Below are 25,969 nucleotides of genomic sequence, written 5' to 3'. Positions count from 1 at the left end.
GGCATTGGTAAAATATTAGTATATTTTCTAAACCTAAAGGATCACGAAGCACTTAAAAAACGACATGATATTGCTTTTTTAAATAACTAAATAAGGTCACACTTTATTCTGTTTGTTGAATTTAAGTTGCATTGCATCTAGATGCCAACTAATTCTCATTGGATTATAAGTAGACTGTTAGGTTGAGGTGAGGGTTAGTGTAAGTTGACATGTACTTGCACAGTTTCATATAGTCAGTTAAATGTCTGTTGAAGCAGCAGTATCAACAGATATTAAGCAGAAGGTCTACTAATACTTAGATGGACCATTAAAATAAAGTGTTACCCTAAATAATTTACATTTTACAATACTTTTCAGTAAAGTAGAACAAAATTGTCCATTTTAATAATGTTTTTCCTTATTTTTGGCCTTAATGAGTATGAAAAATTATACTGATGATTGAATTTGTGTTTGTTTGTGCGTGTGTTTAGAAAATACTGTCTCTTATTTAGAAGTTTAAGTATATAGTGGGGGGGGGTATTTTCAGCAAGAAACCCCTAAACTGACATTCACAGTAATAAATGCTGGCTTCCACACAATTCCTTCATGTTGTCCCAACACAAATCGATTAACTTAGCTTAAATGTTTTTAATAAATTTAAGTGGATTGAACATAAAACAATTAAGTTGTCCCAAAATATACTCAAGAATTTTGTTGATTCAGCTCATATTAAATAAGTAGTTTGAACAATCAACAGAAATAGTTTTTTTGAGGTCATTTGTTGTCATGCAGACTATATTTTCTTAGGGGTTGGCTTCACTTTCTAAGGGTGTTTTTGCACCTGCCATATTTAGTTCAGATGAATCGCACTAGAGTTCATTTTCCCTCTTGGTACGGTTCATCTGGGCAGGTGTGAATGACTCTAGTGTGCACCAAAAGTGGACCAAAAAAGCATACCGAGACCTCCTTAAAGAGGTAGTCTCGGTTTGCTTTCAAACGAACCCTGGAGCTGTTCGTTTGTGGTTAGAACATGATCTGAACTAAAACAGACCCAACCGCAAAAAGTACTGTGCCTTTTTGGAGTAATCCAGCTGCCATAGTCTGATGTGCTGTGCATTATGGGATGTGGAGGAAAAATGTTTGTTGACAGCGCTTTACCAACAAATTTAAACAGAGAGAGAGAGAGAAAGAGAGAACATTTCCTGATGGATCGTTGGTAATACTTCCGTAAGATGACCAAGTCGCAGTTTAACACAATTAATTCATGCCTCCTCCTGAAGTGACTTTGCCATTTGCAATGCATTAAAACATTGTTTTCCAGCCACAGCCGTCCTTCATTCTCGAAATGTATAGTTTGAATACATAGATGTATATAAACTATATAGTATACTATGACCAGGGATACAATCAGCCAGTGCAGTCATCCCTCTATAGTAAAAAGCAACATTTTGTGTCTGCTGGTTTGTTTACTAGCGGGAGTGCCATTGCCATTTTCCCTCACATTAATTCTGACCAATCGAAAAGCAGTTTAGGAAATACGTTCAAAAACATCTGCCAATGAGTGATGTGGATTTTCTCACATGACTGCATTTTGGTTCTTTTCAACTGGTTTGGACCAAAGCAATCAGTGTGGTGTCAAAAAAGACCCAAAATGGCAGAAAAATGCTACTATGTATCATTTGTTGCCCTTGGTCCGGACCAAATGAACCGAACCACAGATGTGGAAGCACCCAAATGTTTAGTCACATAACAAAAAAGTATCATTAATCGTATAATTAAAATATTTACAGTTAATAATTAAATCATGATAGTTAATCCATTTATTCTTAATCTCTTGTTTTCTTTTTTAAATGAAAACTTTACTTTTTTTGTCAATAGAAATTAAAATTGCACTATAAGGAAAACAATTAAAACACGGCAGAACCGTACTAGTACTTTACTCATTTGACACTTTTTTTCCAGGAATAAAAAATGGATTGCAAATTAAATTTGATGTCACTTTCATACACTAAGATCTGTTTCTTTCTTATTTTCTGAAGGTTATCAGTGTACCAGAAGATGAAAATAAACTTTCCGTAAGTATAATTAGGCCCTCAGCACTTATCCTGAGCATCTATACTCTGTTATCAATAATGATAGATCATTTTATTTAAGGTATAAATGTATTTCTTTTTCCCCCCATAGGCTAAACCCCGCCTCCAAAGAGGAGGAAGCTCCGCCTCCCTCCACAATACTCTGATGAGAAACAGCATCTTTCAGCTAATGATTCACACGCTCGATCCTCTCAGTGAAGGTAATGTGCAAATACAAACACACACACTCAGACTCACACATTTTATTTGTAAAGATTTAATAAGAAAATGTGCTATATTACAGGGAAGTTCAAGGAGAAGGCATCGATTCTACACAAGATTGCAAGAAAAAAGGGACCGGATGAGGCAAATGGTGTTGGTAAGCTTCAAATTCAATGTGTAATGTGTATTTAATGCAGCGTTCCTCACTTAATTTAGCATCAGAAAGAGATTTATTGCAAATACAAAGAGTTTCTTCTGCTATTAAAGCATCCGGTGTAAACACATGAAGACAAAAACAATATACAATACTCATACAATACAAACACTACACATATAAATAACAACATTGTAAGACGTCTGGTTGGTTTAGAATATAAATATTTTAAATGATAGACTGCACATATATAGGCTGAATATGTATATATTTTAGATTTTGGTGACACTGGGTTATTATGGTTAACAAAAACTATAAATCTACAACCATTTTTGCTACTTGGAATAAAATAAAACTTTAGTGAAATACAGTTGAAATCAGAATTATTAAACCATTTTGTCTTTTTTAATTATTTCCCAAATGATGTTTAACAGAGCAAGGAAATTTTCACAGTGTGTCTGATAATATTTTTTTATTTTTTCTTCTGGAGAAAGTCTTATTTGTTTTATTTCGGCTAGAATAAAAGCAGTTCTTAGTTTTTTAAAAATCATTTTAAGGTGAAAATGATTAGCCCCTGCAAGCTACATTTTTTTTTCGATAGTCTACAGAACAAACCATCATTATAGAAGTGTAGAAGTGTCTTGAAAAATATCTAGTCAAATATTATTTACTGTCATCATGGCAAAGATAAAATAAATGAGTTATTAAAACTATTATGTTTAGAAATGTGTTGAAAATAAAAATCTTCTCTCTGTTAAACAGAAATTGGGGAAAAAATAAACAGGAGTGCTAATAATTCTGTCTTCAACTGTATATATAATATTAATAGCTAAAATAAAAGTAACTACATGGAATTAATTAAAATAAAAAAGTAATGAAAATCACAACAGCGCAGTACAAATAATATAAAATATAACATTTTAACTACAATATAAATTGAAACAAAATATAAAAAAAAAAAAATCTTAATTATACTAAAATAAAATGTGATCCAAAACAAATTTCTAAATTCTGAAAGTATATATATATAAATATATATATTATACATTTTACTTAAAAAAAAATTATTAAATCATGCATTTTATTTTGTTTTGTTTTATTTACTAATGTCAATTAGTAAATTCTTGTTAAATTTTTATTGTAAATCTCTCTAAAGCAAAATCTGCTGATAGTACAGGTTCTTCTAGGGCGTTTTAGTGCTTAAATCACATCATTTCATATTACAACAGTGAAAAACAATCTTAAGTTTATATATGTGTTGTTTTTTTGATTCTCTAGCTGACAAGAACCTTCCTAACAGCTCTAATGTGGAGGTAGAAGTGACTCCGCCCATGAATGGCAGTGCTGGACCAGAGGTGATGTCATCATACACATCATCTTGAAATATATTGTTAATATAGACCATTTTGAGGGATGTAAGCAATAACAATGTTCCTAACATGTTTCCTGTTTTACATTTTTAATTTCTATAGCTTCCGAGAATCAAAAAAGAGCCACATATTGATAAATAATGTTATGATAGCTGTTTTAACGTTAAGTCGCCATTGAATTGCCTCTTGTTATGGTTATGAAATAGTTTGACAACAAGCAGGAAATGTTCATGGGCAAAAAACATCGCCACATTGTAATGGTCTATATTCTAATATATTTTATTTATGTGTTGATATATTTAAACCCCTAATCCTGATTGACATTGTGGACATTGTCAGATGGAGGTTGAGGAAGAGGAGGAAGATGAAGACCAGCCTCTAAGCTTGGCGTGGCCAGACACAATGAGGAAGCGGGCCATATACCTCTTCATCTTCCCCATCGTCTTTCCATTGTGGCTGTCACTGCCAGACGTCCGCAGAGATGTACGACTGAGTAGTGCTTTGTTTTTACACTTGATTAACAGACTTCTGGCATTTTTAAATTTCTGTTAATTAAAAATAGCAGGTGCGGCTCAGTGGTTAGCACTGTCACTTCACAGCAAGAAGGTTGCTGATACGAGTCCCGGCTGGACAAAATTGAGCATAGTGTATGAGTGCATGTGTGAATGCCAGAGTGTATGCAGGCTCGTAGCTAGGGGGTGTTCGGGTGGTTCAAAAGACCCACCCCCCCACTGACAAAGGTTTAGAATTTGTCCCAAACATCAGCTCATTTGTCCTACTTTGACTGCTGTTCCATTATAAATTGTGAAAATAAGCCACCACTTCAGCTAATCAGTTTTGTCCAGTGCAAACAATTATTTTTTAGACAAAATCGGTGCAAGAAAACATCCAATCTGACGAAAGTTGTCATCTTTCAATACTGACGTATTGTATAGTTAAATAGAGAAAACATTTTACAAGTAACTTTTATTCTGAATCTTGGACCTTATACATGAAACAAAAAATGATCAATAAAAAGGTGTGAAGCACCAAAGGCGGCCCATATTAAAGTTAATTTTAATACTAATCAGGCTATTGTTATCCATGAATTTTCAATTTAACGTTTTTACAATAGAAAAATCTAGAAAATTTGTGAAGCTCTACATTATTATAGTTTATTTATTTGTTTTGTTTTTTATTCAAAGGCCAAATTCTAACTGAGGAAAGTTTAATGTGCTGGCCAGATTGCTATTTGCCTAATAAATGAATATAAGATACAGTTTTCAATTAAAAAACATTTAACGAATCCTATTTTTTTTCTTAATGATAAATCATGTAATAAATTTGTGTTTTAAAGTATGTTTTTTTTTTCTAAATCTTTAAGGAAATGATTGATACATCAAAAAGTGTGGTTATGATGACCATCCGACAAGCTGTTTAAACAAAAAAGTGCTTAAAATGTCATTAAAATGCAGTATTTAAACCTCATAATTAAATAGAAAAGACACAAATAACTGCAAAAAGGTCAATTGTTTGAGAAAAAAGAACCACCCTTTCACCAGGCTGGCTACAGGCCTGGTATGGGTGTTTCCCAGTACTGAGTTGCGGCTGGAAGGGCATTCGCTGCGTAAAACATATGCCCGAATAGTTGGCGGTTCATTCCGCTGTGACGACCTTTGAAAAATCAGAGACTAAGCTGAAGGAAAATGAATGAATGAATAAAAAAAGCAGAACCTGCCATTAAACTAACATTGTAATTTCTGTGGTTCCGGGATAATTGCTTAGATGTTGTTTTTTCATGTTTAAAATAACACATGGCATCACTTTTTTTACACATTTAGGCATTTTTTAGAAGTGCCATAATTTATTGTCTAAGGAGTAATTGAGTACTCACTGAGTCATTTTTACCTAGCCATTTGAAGTTTACTTAGCAATTACTCGTTACCGGTACAGCTTCTTAAGTATATGCTTTTCCTAATTTTTAAAGGAACACTCTACTTTTTAAAAAAAGGCTCACTTTAAAACTTTTAGCACACAAATATCTGTTTTAGTACATAAAATGTAGCTACAGACGTTTCAAGCTTTAAATAGGAAATTAATGAAACTCTTTGTTCATTTTAGAGCAATATGCTAATGGTCTAATCCAATTCAATTGTCTATGCTAAGCTAAGCTAAAAGTGCTCCCGTAAGACCCGGAAATCATCTGAATGGATTCAAAAATGGCATAACTGAAATTTTTAACTCTAGGGGAGTTGTACAATAAGCCTATTTTGTAAAAACGTGGAGTATTCCAGATATTGAGTTTTAGTGCTGAAATATTTGTCTTTGTTCATGATGTAGCTACAGAAGAGTCAAACTTAAAGGAAATTATCAAAACTCTTTGATCTTTTTGAGCGAGATGCTAATGGTTTAATCCGATTCAATTGTCTATGCTAAACTAAGCTGAAAGTAAGAAATCATCTGAATGTATTCATAAATTGTAAAACTAAACTGTTTAACTCTAGTGGAGTTGTAAAATGAGCCTTTTTTGTAAAAATGTGCAGGATACATATTTACACAACAGAGGTAAGGACAAAGACAAAGACCTTGATATACTTTGATACATACTACACAATGATGGTAAAAAAAAATCAATGGTTCATTTTGAGTAGAAAATGAACTCTGAAATACATAAAACAGCCATTTTTAATCTCTAGCAAGAAGTTCATAATGAGTGAGTAACATTTTAGATTTAATATTGTCTTTTTCTTTCTTTAATTATGAACAAAAAAAAAATGTCAGAGCAGAACATTTATGCAACATTGAGAAAAAAAAAGGTCAGTGATTCGGTGTTCCTTTTATTCATGTCTAAATGCGTTATTGTTTAAATGATTGATTCAATGAACCTTTTTCTAAGACAGGAACTTGCTTGTGTCATATATTTATTACCTACGACAGATCTAAAACACCCAATATACCAGTAAAAAAAGGCTTAGTTCACCCATAAATTTAAATTTCCTCACCTATTACTCACATGATTATGAGTTTATTTCTTTTGTTGAACACAAAAGAAGATATTATGAAGAATGTTGGGAAAAAGCAGCTATAGTAGGAACAAAAAATACTATGAAAGTCAATGGCTGTTTTTCTTCAGTATATCTTCCATTGTGTTCAACAGAAGAAAGAAACTCTAATAGGTTTGGAGGGTGAGGAAATAATGGCAGAATTAACATTTTTGGGTGAATAGTCATCTTTCATAATATTCATAACTGACAAAATCATGAAAATATTCATGTTTTTTATTTATTTTTTTTAGCAGGATCACAGCATCACACACTCACAACCTACTGTATCAACAGCAATTGGGTTTTTTAGCAAGCTTCAAGCCTGTATTTTGTTTAAATGTGCTTTGGTTAGTAACCCATTTTGCTTGCTTTATTTTTTCTTAATTCATTCATTCATTTATTTTCTTTTCTGCTTAGTCCCTTTATTAATCTGAGGTCGCCACAGCGGAATGAACTGCCAACTTATCCAGCATACTGTATGCTTTACGCAGCAGATGCCCTTCCAGCTGAAACCCAGTACTGGGAAACATTCATACACGCTCATTCACACATACACACACACTATGGCCAATTTAGCTTACCCAATTCACCAATAGCGCATGTCTTTGGACTGTGGGGGAAACCGGAGCACCCGGAGGAAACCCACGCGAACACAGGGATAACATGCAAACTCCACACAGAAATGCCAACTGACCCAGCCAAGACTCGATCCTGCAACCTTCTTAGTGTGAGTCAGTCATGCCACCCACTGCACCATCGTGATGCTTTTTTTCTTAATTAATTTAATATAATTACATTTTTTTCTTTATCTTGTGTCAACTTTTATGTTTAAGTGTATGTTGTATTGTGTGAGCCGATGCTGTGAACCAAATTGCCCCTCGAGAAATTCGATTTCCAATAATCTCCCTTGTCCTTTCACAGACTTCAAGGAAATTTTTCCCGGTCACTTTTTTGGGCTCGATCTCTTGGATTGCATTTTTCTCCTACCTGATGGTGTGGTGGGCTCATCAGGTACAACTCAGCTTTTGTCTTGCACCTTCTTTCACTAATAACTAGGCCCACACAGAATCTGTGCGTGCAGAATTCCGCAGATTTTCAGCCCATCATTAATTCTGTTTATTTACTTGTGTAAATGTGTGTAAATCTATATTTATTCAGTTTTTTTATTAATTACAGTAGTATTATTGAGTACTATGAAAATCTTCATCTGATTTATGTACAATAGAGTTTGTAAAGTAATATTTTCTCTCTTTTAGTAGATATATTATAAGAGAGACTTGCTTTGTTTACCAAATAAAGTGAATCTAATTGGATTTGCATTTTAAACATTAAATAAAAGTTAAAAAGATATAATTTTTATTTCACATATTAAGGTTTTAGTTACGATACTCCCAAAATAATTCCGCAGAAATCCGCAGATTTTCACCAAAATTCTCTGCAGAAATAGCAAAAAACGTCCGCAGATTCCGTCTGGCCCTACTAATAACTAATAGATATCAGAGCCTCTGTTACTCTGTTTTGTTACCACATTAATTATTATTTATTTAGGATATGCATTTTCACATTCTGATTCCAATGCCCAATTATTAAACGGTTCAAATGTCTGTAATTAAATTATTCTAAAGAATTCTGTGTTCTTTGGAAGAGAGAACTTGCATTGTGATGATATTACATTGTCATTCTGGCATTATATAACGAGCAGCATAAAATGGTCTTAAAATGACAATAATATAATTTATCGCAATATATTTTGGTGCGATATATCGTCAAACAAAAAATAGATATCGTGACACGCCTACTTATGATGTCCATTGATAATGTTGATTGGCTATTTTCCATTGACAATGGTATGAACCATTATAAGGGTGGTCAAATGTATAATTATATCATCTATTATTTTAATGATTAATATTTAAGATACAGATCAGAGAAAACTACTTCTCACTATTAAATTGCTGACCATCCCCATCCATCTTGTTTTGACATCTTTCAGGGGGTATGAAATGTTAATTAGTGTAGTTGATCCCCCCCCCAAACCCCCCTGTAATTCGCACCCTAAATGTGAGGTTGTCATAGGTGAAGGTTGATCTCTGCTTATAACACTGCAGTAAACCTGTAACTCACAGCAGCACAATAAAACCAGTCAAATCCCAAAGCCAATTAGCTATTCTCGTCATTTCCCTTCAGAGGTGACTGTTCTCTAGCGCTCACTCTGTACAAACTGCTCTAAACACACCCTGGTTTAATGCTTTCAGGATTTACAGAGACTCAAAACCAACTGTGCTTCTTTACTAGGGGGTCACTAGGGCTCCTCAAAAACTGCAGCTAATCATTTCCATCCTCAAAGCTTTTCTATTGGCATCTAATTTGCAAACCCAATGAAAATCTCTTCCTGCAGGTTGGCGAGACTATTGGAATCACGGAGGAGATCATGGGTTTGACTATTCTAGCGGCTGGGACCTCCATTCCTGACCTCATCACCAGTGTCATCGTGGCCCGGAAGGGTCTGGGAGACATGGCCGTCTCCAGCTCAGTTGGCTCCAACATATTTGACATCACTGTGGGGTAAGAAACCATCATTATCAATAGGCCTGTCATGATAGTTAAAAAGTCTAATTGTGGATATTTATTTGAAAACTATTTGTTACAGATGACTGTAATAGCTGCAATTCCTTGAAAGTACACAAGGGGGAAACGTAAACCCAAATGCATAGATACTTTTTGAAACACAGACGAATATTTACTTTAACTCTCATAGCAAAGCAGCCTAATACACAATTTCTATGGAGAGAGATTAGACTCAATAATAATTCACGCAAAAGACACGATGTACACATGCGTAGCCAAATTCACGTACGTAAAATATTTATTTATACTTACAAAAACAATTCACATGCACAAAATAAAAATACATTTTCATAAAATACGTTTCACAAATGCAAAACACCATTTGCAAATATATAAGAGTGTACAAAAAGTTTTGAATGTTTAAAATTCACGAGTTCATCCTGAATGAGAATGTGCAAATCCTCTCTCACATACGACTCACCCTGAATACGAGTGTGTGCATTTTTGAGACTTTCCTGTTAGCACACACCTCCCACGTGAGTCACTCGTGCCCTGTAGCCAATAAGATGCGAGCTTACTGTTCAACCAATCACAACCAATCACAACTCACCATTTGCGCAGTCTGACTTAATTAACGGAGATGATCTTAATTTACGTTATAAAGTTTACATTATAAACAACAGCAGCCATTGCTTTAACAAACGTTTGATACTTAATCTTTGCATACATAAACCACTATAGAAATCAAGTAACCACTTACCCGCGCATCCCGCTCTTCACCTGCCCTGCTAAATAGAGGAGTATTCTTCTTCTTAGAGGATCATCTCCGTTAATTAAGTCAGACTGCGCAAATGGTGAGTTGTGATTGGTTGTGATTGGTTGAACAGTAAGCTCGCATCTTATTGGCTACAGGGCACGAGTGACTCACGTGGGAGGTGTGTGCTAACAGGAAAGTCTCAAAAATGCACACACTCGTATTCAGGGTGAGTCGTACGTGAGAGAGGATTTGCACATTCTCATTTAGGATGAACTCGTGAATTTTAAACATTCAAAACTTTTTGTACACTCTTATATATTTGCAAATGGTGTTTTGCATTTGTGAAACGTATTTTATGAAAATGTATTTTTATTTTGTGCATGTGAATTGTTTTTGTAAGTATAAATAAATATTTTACGTACGTGAATTTGGCTACGCATGTGTACATCGTGTGTTTTGCGTGAATTATTATTGAGTCTAATCTCTCTCCATAAATTTCCTCTATATTACATATTTGTATGTTTTGCATGTATGCCAATTTGTATGGTACGTCAGTTGTGGTTGTTTCCATAACATATTTGCTTAATAATTTATATAAATATTTTATAATAAACGTGCCAATATATAAATGTGATATATGGCAATATATGCAAATCGCATATTTAACATACAAGCTGATTTTTGGATTTCACAGATTAAAAATCATATATGTACATATATGCAACATATATATTTAAGAATATTGCAAAAATGGCCGTTTACATATTAACGGTCAAGCATTAGAATTATAGACATGTACAAATATGTTCAAATATATTAGGTATATTTTTATATATGTTTATACTGTACGTGGTCATATATTAGATTTTCATACAGGCTCCAAAACAGACAACGGCAAAGCAGCAAAAACAGACGGTTAATCACCAAACCAGCAAAACAGACAATTATTCAGCAAAGCCTAAAAAAAACAGACAATTAATCATCAAAGCTGCAAAACAGACAACAAATCAGAAAAACAGACAACAAATCAGAAAAACAAACAACAAAGCTGCAAAACAGACAACAAATCTGCAAAACAGACAACAAATCAGCAAAACAAACAACAAATCAGCAAAACAGACAATTATTTAGCAAAGCAGACAACAAATCGACAAAACAAACAACAAATCGGCAAAACAGTCCATTAATCAGCAAAACAGACAACAAATCGGCAAAACAGGCAATTAATCGGCAAAACAGACAACAAATCGGCAAAACAGACAACAAATCGGCAAAACAGACAACAAATCAGCAAAACAGACAACAAATCGGCAAAACAGACAACAAATCGGCAAAACAGACAACAAATCGGCAAAACAAACAACAAATCGGCAAAACAGACAACAAATCAGCAAAACAAACAACAAATCGGCAAAACAGACAATTAATCGGCAAAACAGACAATTAATCGGCAAAACAGACAACAAATCGGCAAAACAAACAACAAATCGGCAAAACAGACAATTAATCGGCAAAACAGACAACAAATCAGCAAAACAAACAACAAATCGGCAAAACAAACAACAAATCAGCAAAACAGACAACAAATCGGCAAAACAGACAACAAATCAGCAAAACAAACAACAAATCGGCAAAACAGACAACAAATCGGCAAAACAGACAATCGGCAAAACAGACAACAAATCGGCAAAACAGACAATTAATTGGCAAAACAGAAAATTAAACGGCAAAAACACACAGCCAATCAGCAAAACAGACAACAAATCGGCAAAACACAATCAACCATCAAAAAAGACAATTAATCAGCAAAACAGACAATTAATCGGCAAAACAGACAGCTAATCTGTAAAACAGAAAACAAATTGGCAAAACAGACAACTAATCAGTAAAGCAGACAGTCAATTGGCAAAGCAGACAACAAATCAACAAAACAGACAATTAATCGGTAAAACAAACAATTAATTGGTAAAACAGAAACTAATCGACAAAACAGACAATTAATCGACAACACAGACAATGAGTACGTTTACATAGAGACCAATAATTTTAATACCATTAAGACAATATTCTGATTAAGAGTCTACCATGTAAATAGCGATTTTTTTAATTAGCTTAATCTGACTAAAGTCATAATCAAACTAAATAGAAATGGAATTAAGACATGTGAAGTATGCTGATGTTAGTGGCATTATTAAAGTGCAGTACAGACATGTAAACACCTTAATCAAACTATTACCATCGTGTAAGACGACAATCAACACTATTCTCTGCACCTACCGGGTCAGTGAAAGACCAAAGACACCTGCATTGTGAAATATGGAGTTTTTTTCCCCATACGGCGTTCTATTAAAACAACACTTTTCCAGTAGTTCATACTAGCATCCAATATCTTGTTTGTCAAGAGGGGCATGCATGAAATGTTCCCAAATGAAGTGCCGAACTCCAGTTAAAGTTGACAAATTAGTATGAAACACCCAAAATTACAAACAAAAACTCCAGAGGAAATGTGGATGACGTTAATCGAATGTGCTATAACATGTACAACAGGATCATGACAGGAACATTCAAAAAGCAACTCATGTAAACACCTTAATCATATTATTGTCTTATTCAGATTAAGGCAAATCATTTGATTACTGATGTCCATGTAAACGTAGTCAATTAATGTCCAAAGCAGCAAAACAGACAATTAATAACCATAACTGCAATTGTTTCTTAGATAATTAATTGTCAGGCAAATTTCATTATTGTGACATCTTTAATCATCAACACAATAATCCTAGTTCAACTAAATGTGTGTTTGTTCCCCGTCTCCAGCCTGCCCTTCCCCTGGCTGCTCTTCTCCATGATGAACGACTTTTCTCCAGTGACCGTGAGCAGCAACGGCCTGTTCTGCGCCATCGTTCTGCTCTTCCTCATGCTCCTCTTCGTCATCATCTCCATCGCTGTCTGCAAGTGGAAGATGAGCAAGATGCTGGGATTACTCATGTTCCTGCTGTACTTTGTGTTCCTAGTGGTCAGTGTAATGCTGGAGGACAAGATCATCACCTGTCCGGTCTCCATCTGATTATTTCTCATCTCACGCAACATTTTTCTCCAAGGAACCGGTCCTTCTTTATGGCACTCCAGGCCATGTGAAGTATAACATGCAAGCTCGTCCGCAGCTGTGCTGTGGCTCTGCATCTGTATATCCACTGAAGTCTGAGTAGCAGGGCTTTCCAAGCAGTAGTTTGTATGGAAAGTAGTGCAAAATTCTGCATGCACTCTCAAAAAATAAAAGCAGTACATAGAGACTTGATGTACTGTAGATGTTATCCATTTATAATGAGGCGAGGACATCCAATGAGGAGTCTGTCGGACATGGGGAATGGGGAATGTCTACAGACTCTGGAAAAGGACTTTTTGGTGCAAATGTGCTATAATGTAGATATAAATCAAGATCCTGGTACTGTGCTTTAAAGCTCGTGATATCATAAGCCTTGTGTTGCACAATAACTTAAAAAGGAGGAGGGAAGAAGTTGAAAGCGCAACATTTGCTTTTGTCTGAACGCTGGTCCTTTCTGATTGTTACTTGAGCATTTTCATTCTGAGTATATCATGTAATTTATTGAATAGGCTTGTAGATGTAGTCTTCATGAAGTCTACACTGAACAAAAAAATGAAATTAGGCCTAAATTGAAGATTTCTGTCACGGATTCTGTATTATGGATGTGGTTGGGAACACCAAACGTTGGCCCCCTCACTATGCATCAAACAACCAAGACTCATTTATTTTCACCATTATATATTTTATGGATTTGCAAAGGGGCAAAAATAAATGAAACACCCCTCATCAAGAGCCCCTGTTACTGAGCTCCACAATTACCCGCATCTGATTGGGAAGATCACTCCACCAGTGAGGAACAGTGAATGAGAAGGTTCTGGAAAGGGATTTTGTGCCTGTTTGTGAAGGAACCACAAGGCAACAGTTCTTCACTAGAACATTAAAGGGATAGTTCACCCAAAAAGGAAAATTATGCCATCATTAACTCATCCTTAGGGATGGCTGATTAAAAAAACCTGACGTTTTGCTCTTCAGTGTTTGGACTCTCAGCAGTGAATATCAAAGCACACTGAACTGAGCTAAACTGAACTGAACTTAAACTCTGAAAACTGGACTGACACAATCTACATTGTAAAAGCACTATAGAAATAAAGATGAATTGAATTAAATTGAAACTTTACGTCCAGTCAAAGTACTGTCCCGTCAAAAATAAGGCAAAAATGCCAAAGGTTAATCTTTTAAAGTACGTTATAGGTATAAAAAGTCAGACATCGTGGCTTTGTGTCTTATATTCATGATAATTTTATGATCAAAATAACCCACACACATTCACATTCAAGTTGATTTCGATGTCAGACTAACAGAGAACAGAGCAATAAAAACCAAACTTTAAATCTTTATTATATTATTATGATTGCTTCATCCTGGATTCGAACCCAGGATGACAGCATTCCAGTCGGGAACATTATCCATTCTCCTAAATAACTAATTCGTTTGTATAACACCTCAATCTGCTTCACTGTTAAGGTGTGAGCAGGGGCTCCGCTTGGGGGTTAAAAGTTAGGACGATTTTAAGGGCCCACGCAGTTTTGGGGCCCCTAGAGATATATTTAGGGGCCCGAATGAAAAACCCACCAGCCCCTATCCCCCCTCCTCCGGCCTTCATTTTCATCCTTATCTCCACGACCCTGTCCCTCCCCCCTCTTCACTTTCATCCGTCTAGTGGTGCCCCTGGGGGTTGAGTAAATGTTAAATGTTAAGTACACTGTCATTTTTGGATGAACTGTCCCTTTAAGAATAATTGGTACGAATCATGGTGCGAATGGGCTGTTTGCAGAAGCTGCAGATTAAAGGTGCACCAAATGATTTTTGCCAAATATCTAAAAGCGCACAACCCAACAGGGCCTCACCCCCTTTTTAAAAATCTCAAGAGCTCAAGTTACAAGACACGCCCCTTACTGCTGAATGGCTGCAAGTGTGTTTTGGGAGTCAGAAGTGTTTTTCACATATCGCTTAGTGCACCTTTAAAGGCCGTAGTGTTATAAATAATAGTCCGCTTCATGCACAGACTGATTATTTCCCTTTTATCAAGACTACTGTGTCATCAGAAGCCACGGATATTCGTTTTTGGTTGGCCTAGAAGCAGTTTGAGCTAAAAATCTTCTTTAATGTTCTACTGAAGGAAGAAAATCACCTACATCTTAGTCTTATTGTGAGTAAACAGCATTGGTTTTGCCATGAAAAAAATGCTTAAAGCTCATTACTTAACAGCGAAATTATCTAAATAAATGGGATTTTACATGTAACTCGAATACATACATTTAAATTCAGAACTAAAGGGTTTTTTAATTGTAGAACTGCAAATAATCAGTATCCAACTCATATTTGGAACACTTGTTGTACTATTGAATATAATCGAACACATTAATGATATTATTTGTAAAATGAAACGTTTTATATGTTTGTTCTCTGGGACTGATGTTTAATTTGATTTGATTTGTTTGACAAAATCTAACGAATGACTGAATATTGCAAGACACTCTCTGCTTGTAGAAGAGAAGCAGTTATCGCTCTAATTTCACAATCGGTTTCAGCAAAACCTATCATTACTTGTTATGTAGAGTTTCTTCTTCATCATCATCATCATCTGTCTCTAGACTATGGAGAAGTGCTCATGAGTATTTACTCACTTTACTGTAATCAGAGGTTCCAGCTGGTGTGGATGTGAGTAGATCTGTACTTTGCACTTTTTGCAGAACTCTTTAATCATCATTCATCCCTGCCTGCATGTCTCATTCCTGTCTTAAAAAACACTTGATGGGATGAAATCTTGGAAGTGAATGTACTAAAGGGAGCTTTGAAGTTGACCGTTATTCTTAGTTAAATACATATGTATCTATCCATTCATAATTTCTGTATATTTACATGAGTGATGGACAAAATAAAATTATTTCTAAACTTAAACAAAGCTGGCTTCATGTGTTGAAAAATGTGTTGCGGAAATAATGTCGTCTCACATATTTGAGGGCATAGCGCTTGCTTTTAGTACTCTACTAATAATATATTCATATTATTAGTAATATTATTAATCTACTAATAACCGGCTGGCCCAGTTGACATTTCTGTGTGGAGTTTCCTTGTTCTTCCCGTCTTGGCATGGGTTTCCTCCGGGTGCTCCAGTTTCACCCACAATCCAAAGACATGTGGTATAGATGAATTATAAACTAAATTGGCCGTAGTGTATGTGTGTGAATGAGTGTGTATAGATGTTTGCCAGTACTGGGTTGCAGCTGAAAGGGCATCCGCAGTGTAAAACATATGCTGGATGAGTTGGCGGTTCATTCCGCTGTGGCGACCTCTGATAAATAAGGGACTAAGCCGAAGGAAAATGAATGAATGTTATACTTGCCGTCTGAATGCTCTGCTAGATGGCTGGTCTTAGCCAGGTAAGCTGGATTTAACAACAGTAGTTTCCCAGTGCTGGGTTAGAGCTCAGTTGCGTAAAATATATCCTGGATAAATTGGTGGTTCATTCCGCTGTGGTGACCCCAGATTAATAAAGGGACTAAGCCGAAAAGAAAATGAATAAATGAATGAATGACTACAATAGTCAACATTTAAAGTGGATCACAGAAAGTTTATGAAAATTGTCTAAAACTATTGAACAAACCCATTGTTGTCTTAGAACAATTTAGAAAATCTTCTTTGATTCACCTCAGATGTTGACTACTGGTTTTAGCTGGTCTCCCACCCTGGCTAGGCTGGTCAAGCTGGTTTTAGCTGGTCTTAGAAGTAGACAAAACCACTTTAAAACCAGATAAGACCAGTCTGGATGACCAGCTAAAATCAGCATTTTCTTTACTTTCAGCACCATTTATATTTGGCAAGATGGTGGCTCAGAAGTTAGCACTGTCGCCTCACAATAAGAAGGTTGCTGGTTCGAGTCCCGGCTGGGTCAAATGGCATTTCTGTGTGGAGTTTGCATGTTCTCCCCGTGTTCGTGTGGGTTTTTTCCGGGTGCTCCGGTTTCCCCCACAGTCCTAACTAACTTGGCCTTGGTGTATGTGTTAATGAGTGTGTATGGATGTTTCCCAGTGATGGGTTGCAGCTGGAAAGGCATCCGCATATGCTGGAACATTTGCTGCATAAAACATATGCTGGATAAGTCGTCGGTTCATTTCGCTGTGGCGACCCACCGACCCCAGACGAATAAAGGGACTAAGCTGAAGGGAAATGAATGAATGACTTTTTACATTGTTGTTTAAGTTACATTTGCTGAATTTTCAAACTGTTTATTTAAAATTAAGCTGAAAAAACACAGTTCTTGAGTTGTTTTGGGCCAACTTATTTGTTTTATGTTTATTACACTTAAATTTGTGAGTTAGTTAAATTCCTTCATGTTGTCCCAACACAAACCGATTGTGTGAAACCCAGCATTTTGGCTACCCTGTAGTTTAGCGCACTTATTCTTCCACAATTTATTTTATGAATGACAGTAAATATTGGACACTTCATTGAATCCAATTTAGGAATATATTTAAATTACATTAATGTATTAATCAAATGTATACATTTTCAGTGTTTTGATGGATATTTAGTGACAAACTATACAAATTTTGTGTCTGCTTGTTCTTTTTTAAGGCTACATGCAGATATAAACACTATTTTACAAGAAACATCTTTTGTGAATAGGCTACTTAAGATGTTTATCGGTGCTCTAGAACTGCCAGTTTTAGCATTGATTGGCGCGATTATGCTTTCACGATGGTATGAATTGTTATAGGAGGCAGGGGGTGGCAAATGTAAATTCATTCATTCGTTCATTTAGTCCCTTGATGCCCTTCCAGCCGCAACCCATCTCAGGGAAACATCCACACACACTCATTCACAACGGATAATTTAGCCCACCCAATTCACCTGTTTCTGTCTTTGGACCTGTGGGGGAAACCGGAGCACCCAGAGGAAACCCATGCGAACGCAGGGAGAACATGCAAACTCCACACAGAAACGCCAACTGACCCAGCTGAGGCTCAAACCAGCGACCTTCATGCTGTGAGGCGACAGCACTACCTACTGCGTCGCTGCGTCACCAATGTAAATTTATATTATACATTTTTAAGTACTAATGTTTAAGATATAGATCAGAGAAAGCTATTTCTAACTATTAAAGGACTGGCCCCCCATACATCTTGTTTTGATGTCCTTTAGGAGGGATCAAGCATTAATACCCCCTCCCCCAAACCCAGATTAGATTATTTAGTTATCAACTTTAACAACCATTAGTTTAAACAGTAAACTGACAGATGGATACGTGGTGAATGCATAATATTTTAGTAAGAATACACAAATAAGTATTAGAAGTGAACCTCCATTTTAAGTCTTAAAACTTCTTCCAGTTTAAAAAGTTTTCCGATTTGTTTTTATGCGCAGAGCTCGTAATTCAGCACATCTTCCTGTTGATGGCGATAATGAGAGGCAGAAACACGGAAGCGGAAGTGTACTAAGAAAGATGTTACACTGAGCTGTCAGTTGCACTTGTTTACATCAGACTTTATTTGTACTTTTTGTTAAAAGACACGTACAGACTGTCGGCGAGGCATTATTCGGATTGTCTTGTTCGAGGATAAAGCAGTAATCTTCCATCATAACCGGAGAAATGAGGGTGTCTGGAGCTTTATTTCTGCAGTTTTTGCTGTTGGTCGTGCCTCACATCAGCTGCTGGAATGATGGTAACTGAAAAGATATTTATATTTATTAACCCTCACATTTAAATGAGCAAACCTGATCAAATATAAGGTCACAGATAGGAGATAGATGGACTTCAGTCGTATTTGGATTGTTGTTTGATTTATTTTTATTTGATTTTCGGTATTAAATGTTTCTATTATCTGTGTAAAACATATGCTAGATAAGTTGGTGGTTCATTCCTCTGTGGCGACCCTTGATGAATAAAGTCGAAGGAAAATGAATGAATGAATGTTTACAATATCCTTTTATACTAAGTCCTTGTTCTCAGTATGATGTTATACATTTTATGTGCTATTTTGATGACAGTATGAACATATAAGAAGGGTGTACCGTGAAATGAGAATATAAAATACATATCTAGCATTGGTAATACATGTATAGTAGGGCTGCACGATATTGGAAAAATCACTGAGGTAAAGTTGGTTTTAAATTCACACATTCGGACTTTCTCCTTAATAATATAGTTTCAGAAAAGTATTCCTTGCAAATTCCTAATCGTGAAATCATATTGGCTGCCAATGACTATCAAAGTACAACACTGTTTACAGTCAAAAAAAATAGTGCTAATGTTGTTTTGAAGTCATATTTACTTGTTATTTCAGTTCAAATATTCAAAGTACCAAGGTAAACAATATAGGGAGTTGTCACTGAACTAATGTGCGAATATAAAACCAACTTTACCTCTATGAAAAAATCTAACGTTGCAATATTTTGTGTTTCTGCGATATACATTGCAATAATCGAGGTTAAGTTGGTTTAAGGTATTCTTTGCAAATTCTAAATAGGGAAAACATGCTAGCAGCCAATGACTATCAAAGTACAACACTGTTTACAGTCAAATAAATAGTGCTAATGTTGTATTGAAGTCATATTTACTTGTGATTTCAGTTTGAATATTCAAACTAAGTAACATGGTAAACAATATAGAGAATTGTCAATGAACTAGTGTGTGCATATAAAACCAACTTTACCTCAATGAAAAAAATCTAACGTTGCAATATTTTGTGTTTCTGCGATATACATTACAATAATCAAGGTAAAGTTGGTTTAAGGTATTCTTTGCAAATTCTAAATAGGGAAAACATGCTAGCAGCCAATGACTAACAAAGTGCAACATTGTTCACACTTAACTAAATAGTGCTAATGTTGCTTTGAAGTCACACTTGCATGCGGTTTCACACTGAATATTCAAAGTACAACGTAAGCACCATGAACGAATGTGTGACTATAAAACCAACTTTATCTCAGTTTTGCAGTATACATACAATTTCACCAGATGGCTTGAATACCTCTGATTTGGAAGCTATTAATTTTTGATTGATTGGCATGATTCTGAAGGGGAACAAATCATGCATGGAATGTAATAAACAAATTACAAGTATAGCTAAATGCAAATTAAATAAACAGTGCTTTATGGTTTTCATGCTAGTCAAATCATACTCAAGTACAACATTTGAAAAAATCTAATATACAATAACACTGCAAAGACTTTATGGTTTAAATAGTTTTAAAAAATCTATAGAAAAGTTACTGAAAAGTGTTTGAATCTTATGACTTAAAACGTGCAAATGATAAACTTTTGCTCCATTATGGTTAAACTCTGCGGTAACTCAACAAATCTCATGTATTTTGAACTGTGTGACTATATAATACAGTTGAAGTCAGAATTATTAAACCAGCTGAATTATTAGCCCCCATGTTTATTTTTTTCCACAATTTCTGTTTAATGGAGAGAAGATTTTTCATGCTCGAACCAGCAAACTTCTTGCTGTGAGGCGACAGCACTACCTACTGCGCCACTGCGTCGCCCCAGGTGTATTCAATAAGTGGTATAAATATGCAATATTTTATTAATAAATCAATAAAATATTACCATATATACCGAAATAAAAATAAGAAAAAAAAACTTGAAAACCTATAATCTTTGTATTTCTGAGATCTTAAAACTTACGGGGATCTAATATATAATACTGATGATGATGATAATAATAATGTGAATAATAATAATATATAATTATTATTATAATAAATTGTAAAAAGACATTTTTGGTGTGTAATATATAACAACAATAATAATAGTATAATTTGGATACCAATATAATTCTTCAAATATGTTTTTCCTGCATCAGAGGCTGTGTTGCTTCGTGATGTTCAGGCGCTGACCCTGTACAGAGGACGCTACACCACAGCCCGCCGCTCCAGCCCTGTTCCCCAGCTGCAGTGCATCGGAGGCTCAGCCGGGTGTGGATCCTTCACCCCAGAGGTGGTGCAGTGCTACAACAGAGGATCAGATGGCATCGACACACAGGTGACACTCAAAAACAACTACGATCCATTAGGAGGTAGCCACAGTTAGCATCACTTTTGATCAATTCAGAGAATCCTTGCTAAATAAAAGTATTCATTTCTATAATTTCTCTACAAAAAATAAGACACAGACTCCAGTCTTTTAAATAGTATAATGCATAATGATAAAAAAAGCTTTTCATTTCAGATAAATGCTGATTTTGGATCATTCTATCCATAAGAGAACATGAAAAATCAGCATGATAGAATGATTTCTGAAGGATCGTGTGTGTGGAGTAATGATGTTAAAATTTTGGTTTGAAATACATTATAAAATGCATTGATACGTAAAACTTATTTTAAATAGTAAACATTTTTATTAAAATGTACTGTTTTTGCTGTACTTTGGATCAAATACATACATGCATAAATGACTTATGACTTCTGAAAAAAATCATTAAAAATCATACTGTTCTAATACTTTTAGTATATATATATATATATATATATATATATATATATATATATATATATATATATATATATATATATATATATATATATATATATATATATATATATATATATATACTGTCTGTCTGTATATATATACTGTCTGTCTGTGTGTGACAGTCTTACTAGCCAATTGAGTGAGCACACTTTCTTTCTGCCCAATCAGAATTGCGCAAGCGATTAATAATAATAAACAATAAAACAAACACACAAACAAACAAACAAACAGGAAAGCGCAGACGAGTGGGATGATGTCTGCAGAACAGAACAAAAACAGGTTATTTGTAAGAATTGTTGCCCCAGCATGAGGAAATACAACAAGTAGCACCTAAAAAATAACACAGGCGGCTATATGAGGAGTGTCTTGCTAAAAAGTCAACTAAAAGTATTGCCAGTGACACTCAATCATTTCTGAATATTTTAAAAAAGATTTGAATAAATGTGTATGTAAGTTAATATCTTTTCAGTTTCTTTTTTAACTAACACTCACTGCATTTTAGCTGTGCGAAGCTGCAATACAGATTACGGAGCTGAAGCTTGACTACAAAATTACAGAAATGGCAATATCTGTCAAATAAATTGTAAGTAGATCTTTTCTCCAAATCGCACAGCCCTAATATATATATATATATATATATATATATATATATATATATATATATATATATATATATATATATATATATGTATATATATGTATATGTATATATATGTATATGTGTATATATATGTATATGTATATATATGTATATGTATATATATATATATGTATATGTATATATGTATATATATGTATATGTATATATATATGTATATATATATATATGTATATATATATATATATATATGTATATATATGTATATGTATATATATGTATATGTATATATATATGTATATGTGTATATATATATGTATATGTGTATATATATATGTATATGTATATATATATATGTATATGTATATATATATGTGTATATATATATATGTATATGTATATATATGTATATGTATATGTATATATATGTATATGTATATATATGTATATATATGTATATATATATGTATATATGCATATATGTGTATATATATATATGTGTGTGTGTATATATATATATATATATATATATGTATATCAAAGAAAACAAAATATCACAATGTCAGTTTTGTATATCAATAAAATAATACCATACATACCCAAATAAATATAAGAATATCAATAATATATATTTAAAATCTTTGTATCTATAAATAGATATAAAAGCTTTTGGGTGTGTAATGTATACTGCTGATGATAATAAATGTAAATAATAATATAAATAAAAGTATTATTAATATAAATATTAAAAAAGACTTTTGGATGTGTAACATATAACAATAATATTAATAACAGTAGTCTAATTTACCACTATAATTGTTAAAAATACGGTTGTTCAGAAAATTCGAAAGCGAACCAAAACAAATGATTACGATTGGCTTAAGATTCATTCATTCATTCATTTTCCTTCGGCTTAGTCCCTTTTCATCAGGGGTCGCCACAGCGGAATGAACCGCCAACTTATCCAGCATATGTTTTACACAACGGATGCCCTTCCAGCTGCAACCCAGTACTGGGAAACACCCATACACTCTCACATGCACTACAGCCTATTTAGCTTATTTAATTCACCTGTACCGTGTGTCTTTGGGCTGTGAGGGAAACCGGAGCGCCCGGAGGAAACACGAGGAGAACATGCAAACTGACCCAGCGATCTTCTTGCTGTGAGGCAACAATGCTAACCATTGAGCCATTGTGTTGCCTTGCTTAAGATTGGCAAAAAAAATTCCATATGTGCCTTTAACCGACGTACGAAGAGATATGCATATATATGTGTGTTATTCTGATATCCTACATCCCTGCTACTCATATCTCTGAACTGTTCTTCTTTTCTCTTCACAGTGGGAATGCAAGGCTGATATGGACAATTCACACCGGTTTGGCCGTGTGGAGGTCTCCTGTGAGGGTTATAACAGCCCTAATGATGCCTATGTGCTGCGAGGCTCCTGTGGTCTGGAATATACTCTGGAGCTCACAGCAGAAGGGAAGCAACAGCAGGGATCGTCCGGATTCTCTGGCTTTGCTTCCAACTTCTTCCAAGGATTTTCCAATCAGAAGCAGCAGCAGCAGAGAGGAGGAGGCGGAGGCTCATATCAGCAGCACTCCTATCAGAACAGCCCATCTGGAGATGGAGTGGGTGGGCTTTTAGTGGTGGCTTTCCTCCTGCTGGTGGCGTTTGTGGTCTACAAGATGTTTCTGTGCAGTCCCACTCACGGCCACCAGGGTTTCGGTGGAGATCAGGGGTATGACAGCACCGGCGGGGCCTGGGACAATAATCAAGGCACAGGGCCGCCACCTCCGGGATTTAAGCCTGATTATTATTCAGGAGGTAAGAAATATGTATGATTTGCTGTTGAGTTGTAAAAACACTACTGTAAGTGTGGCCATGTGCAATCGAGGAGGCCGGTTTGATTCCATTCGTCGTTTTTGTAGACTAGGGCTGCACGATATATTGTTTTAGCATCGATATTGCAATGTGCGCATCTGCAATAGTCACACCGCAAGATATACAATGTTGAGTCTGAATTCTAGTTGACCAGGAGCTGCAGAATTATATTGAATTACTTTATTTATACAGAATTTATATGATTTATGCAGAAAAATGCTATTTTCCAGTCCAAATATCTACATTTCAAAGCAAATACAAGATTATTATACTTAGTCCACTGGCAGATCATTTTGTTTTAGGAAAATACTCTTTATTTGAGTTATTTCTTCTGAAGATGAAAACAAAACTATATTTTTACTTGCTCTAAGAAGTGTTTGATATTTGGACTCGAAAGTGAGTTCAGCTTTTTTACATTGTGATTCTTCTATTTCTGTAGCTGAATACTATTAGACTCATCAGAAAAGATGCTTCCTTGTGAAGCTATTCATATGGCAATATTTATCGCAGAAAAATGAAATATCACAAGATCACATTTTTCCAATATCGTGCAGACTTATTGTAGACTATGGAAAAGATTTAGAAACCACTTCTTGAACATTTCTATACGTGTTTGGTTCAATTTTATTCTGTGAACTATTGATGATGTTGATTTCCCAAGTTAAAATAATGTCTTTTAGAGCCTTTTGTTTTGCATAAAAAAATATATTTTTTAAAGTTGCCATGTTTTGTTTTTAGACAACACAATAGCAGTGTTGGGAAATCTTTTTGGTGGAATAATCCTAATTTTTCATTTCAATAAATTTTTATTTATTATTTATATTATTTATTTATTTTTTCTTATTATTTTTTATTTCAAATAGACTATATAGAGGAAAATAAATAGTATTTTACTTATAATCGTACTTAATTTAGACTTTTTCAATCGCCGCCCCCCACAACCCAACCCCCCCACCCACCCCTCCCTTATTAACTCTATATGCAGTATTCTTCAAAGGATTGGATTATTCATTCATTCATTTTCTTTTCGGCTTATTCCTTTTATTAATCTGGGGTCACCACAGTAGAATGAACCACCAACTTATCCAGCATGTTTTACACAGTGGATGCCCTTCCAGCTGCAACCCAACACTGGAAAAAGGATTGGATTAAGATATGTTAAATATATGCAGTATTCTTCAAAGAACTGGATTAAGATACAGTATGTGAAAATTATTAAAGTATGTTATGCTTATCAAAGCTGCGTTTATCATTTAGATACATTTTCTATTAGATTTTTTCTTACTACAATTTGAAATGACTAATTTCTGTATTATTCTGTGTTTTGAACATTTATTCTTGTAAATCTTTTCAGAATAATTTTTCCAGTCATGAGCGTTTCATCATCCTTCTGAAATTATTTCGTTTTCTGATCTTGTGCAAAATATGTTAATTATCTAATTATATATTTTTTTAAATTATACAAAAAAATAATAATAATAATACATATATATATACATATTTATATATATATATATATATATATATATATATATATATATATATATATATATATATATATATATATATATATATATAAACTTTCTTGCTGCTTAATTTGTGTGTAAATAATAAAAAAGATATATAAAAATCTTAATTGATTAAATGAATTATATTTTATTCAGCAAACATGCATTAAATTGACCAAAAATCATGTATGTTTCAAAAGCTTTTTAAAATCTAATATATGGTTACCATAACAACATTAAGCAGC

The 25,969-nt window shown here is 34.4% G+C and overlaps 2 protein-coding genes across 2 annotated transcripts in view; both read left to right on the top strand.

Moving 5' to 3' along the window:
- Positions 1-13,977, top strand: part of slc24a2 (solute carrier family 24 member 2) — a 33,089-nt gene extending 19,112 nt beyond the window's left edge. Inside the window, exons 3-10 of the mRNA XM_056461887.1 lie at positions 2,019-2,054; positions 2,164-2,272; positions 2,356-2,430; positions 3,706-3,782; positions 4,137-4,280; positions 7,742-7,831; positions 9,219-9,385; positions 12,963-13,977. Coding sequence (XP_056317862.1) covers positions 2,019-2,054; positions 2,164-2,272; positions 2,356-2,430; positions 3,706-3,782; positions 4,137-4,280; positions 7,742-7,831; positions 9,219-9,385; positions 12,963-13,212 — 948 coding nt within the window. The 3' untranslated portion in view covers positions 13,213-13,977. The remainder of the gene's footprint in view (positions 1-2,018; positions 2,055-2,163; positions 2,273-2,355; positions 2,431-3,705; positions 3,783-4,136; positions 4,281-7,741; positions 7,832-9,218; positions 9,386-12,962) is intronic.
- A 4,701-nt stretch (positions 13,978-18,678) lies between these two features.
- Positions 18,679-24,669, top strand: saraf (store-operated calcium entry-associated regulatory factor). The gene is made up of 4 exons (XM_056453648.1): positions 18,679-18,917; positions 21,066-21,244; positions 23,673-24,159; positions 24,656-24,669. Exons 1-4 carry the CDS (start codon positions 18,845-18,847, stop codon positions 24,667-24,669), a joined length of 753 nt encoding a protein of 250 aa, XP_056309623.1. The 5' UTR covers positions 18,679-18,844.
- The last annotated feature ends 1,300 nt before the right edge of the window (positions 24,670-25,969 follow it).

Source organism: Danio aesculapii, chromosome 1 (genome assembly GCF_903798145.1).
Source record: "Danio aesculapii chromosome 1, fDanAes4.1, whole genome shotgun sequence".
In the NCBI taxonomy this organism is placed as follows: Eukaryota; Metazoa; Chordata; class Actinopteri; order Cypriniformes; family Danionidae; genus Danio; species Danio aesculapii.
Note: the sequence above shows the minus strand (reverse complement) of the source record. Positions and strands in the feature narration are given on the sequence as shown.

What these genes read in the sequence shown, in the direction of transcription:
- saraf (XM_056453648.1), top strand. Translation starts at nt 18,845, where the DNA reads ATGAGGGTGTCTGGAGCTTTATTTCTGCAGTTTTTGCTGTTGGTCGTG. An exon ending in CATCAGCTGCTGGAATGATG is followed by an intron (nt 18,918 to 21,065) that starts GTAACTGAAAAG and finishes TTCCTGCATCAG; the next exon opens with AGGCTGTGTTGCTTCGTGAT. An exon ending in CAGATGGCATCGACACACAG is followed by an intron (nt 21,245 to 23,672) that starts GTGACACTCAAA and finishes TTCTCTTCACAG; the next exon opens with TGGGAATGCAAGGCTGATAT.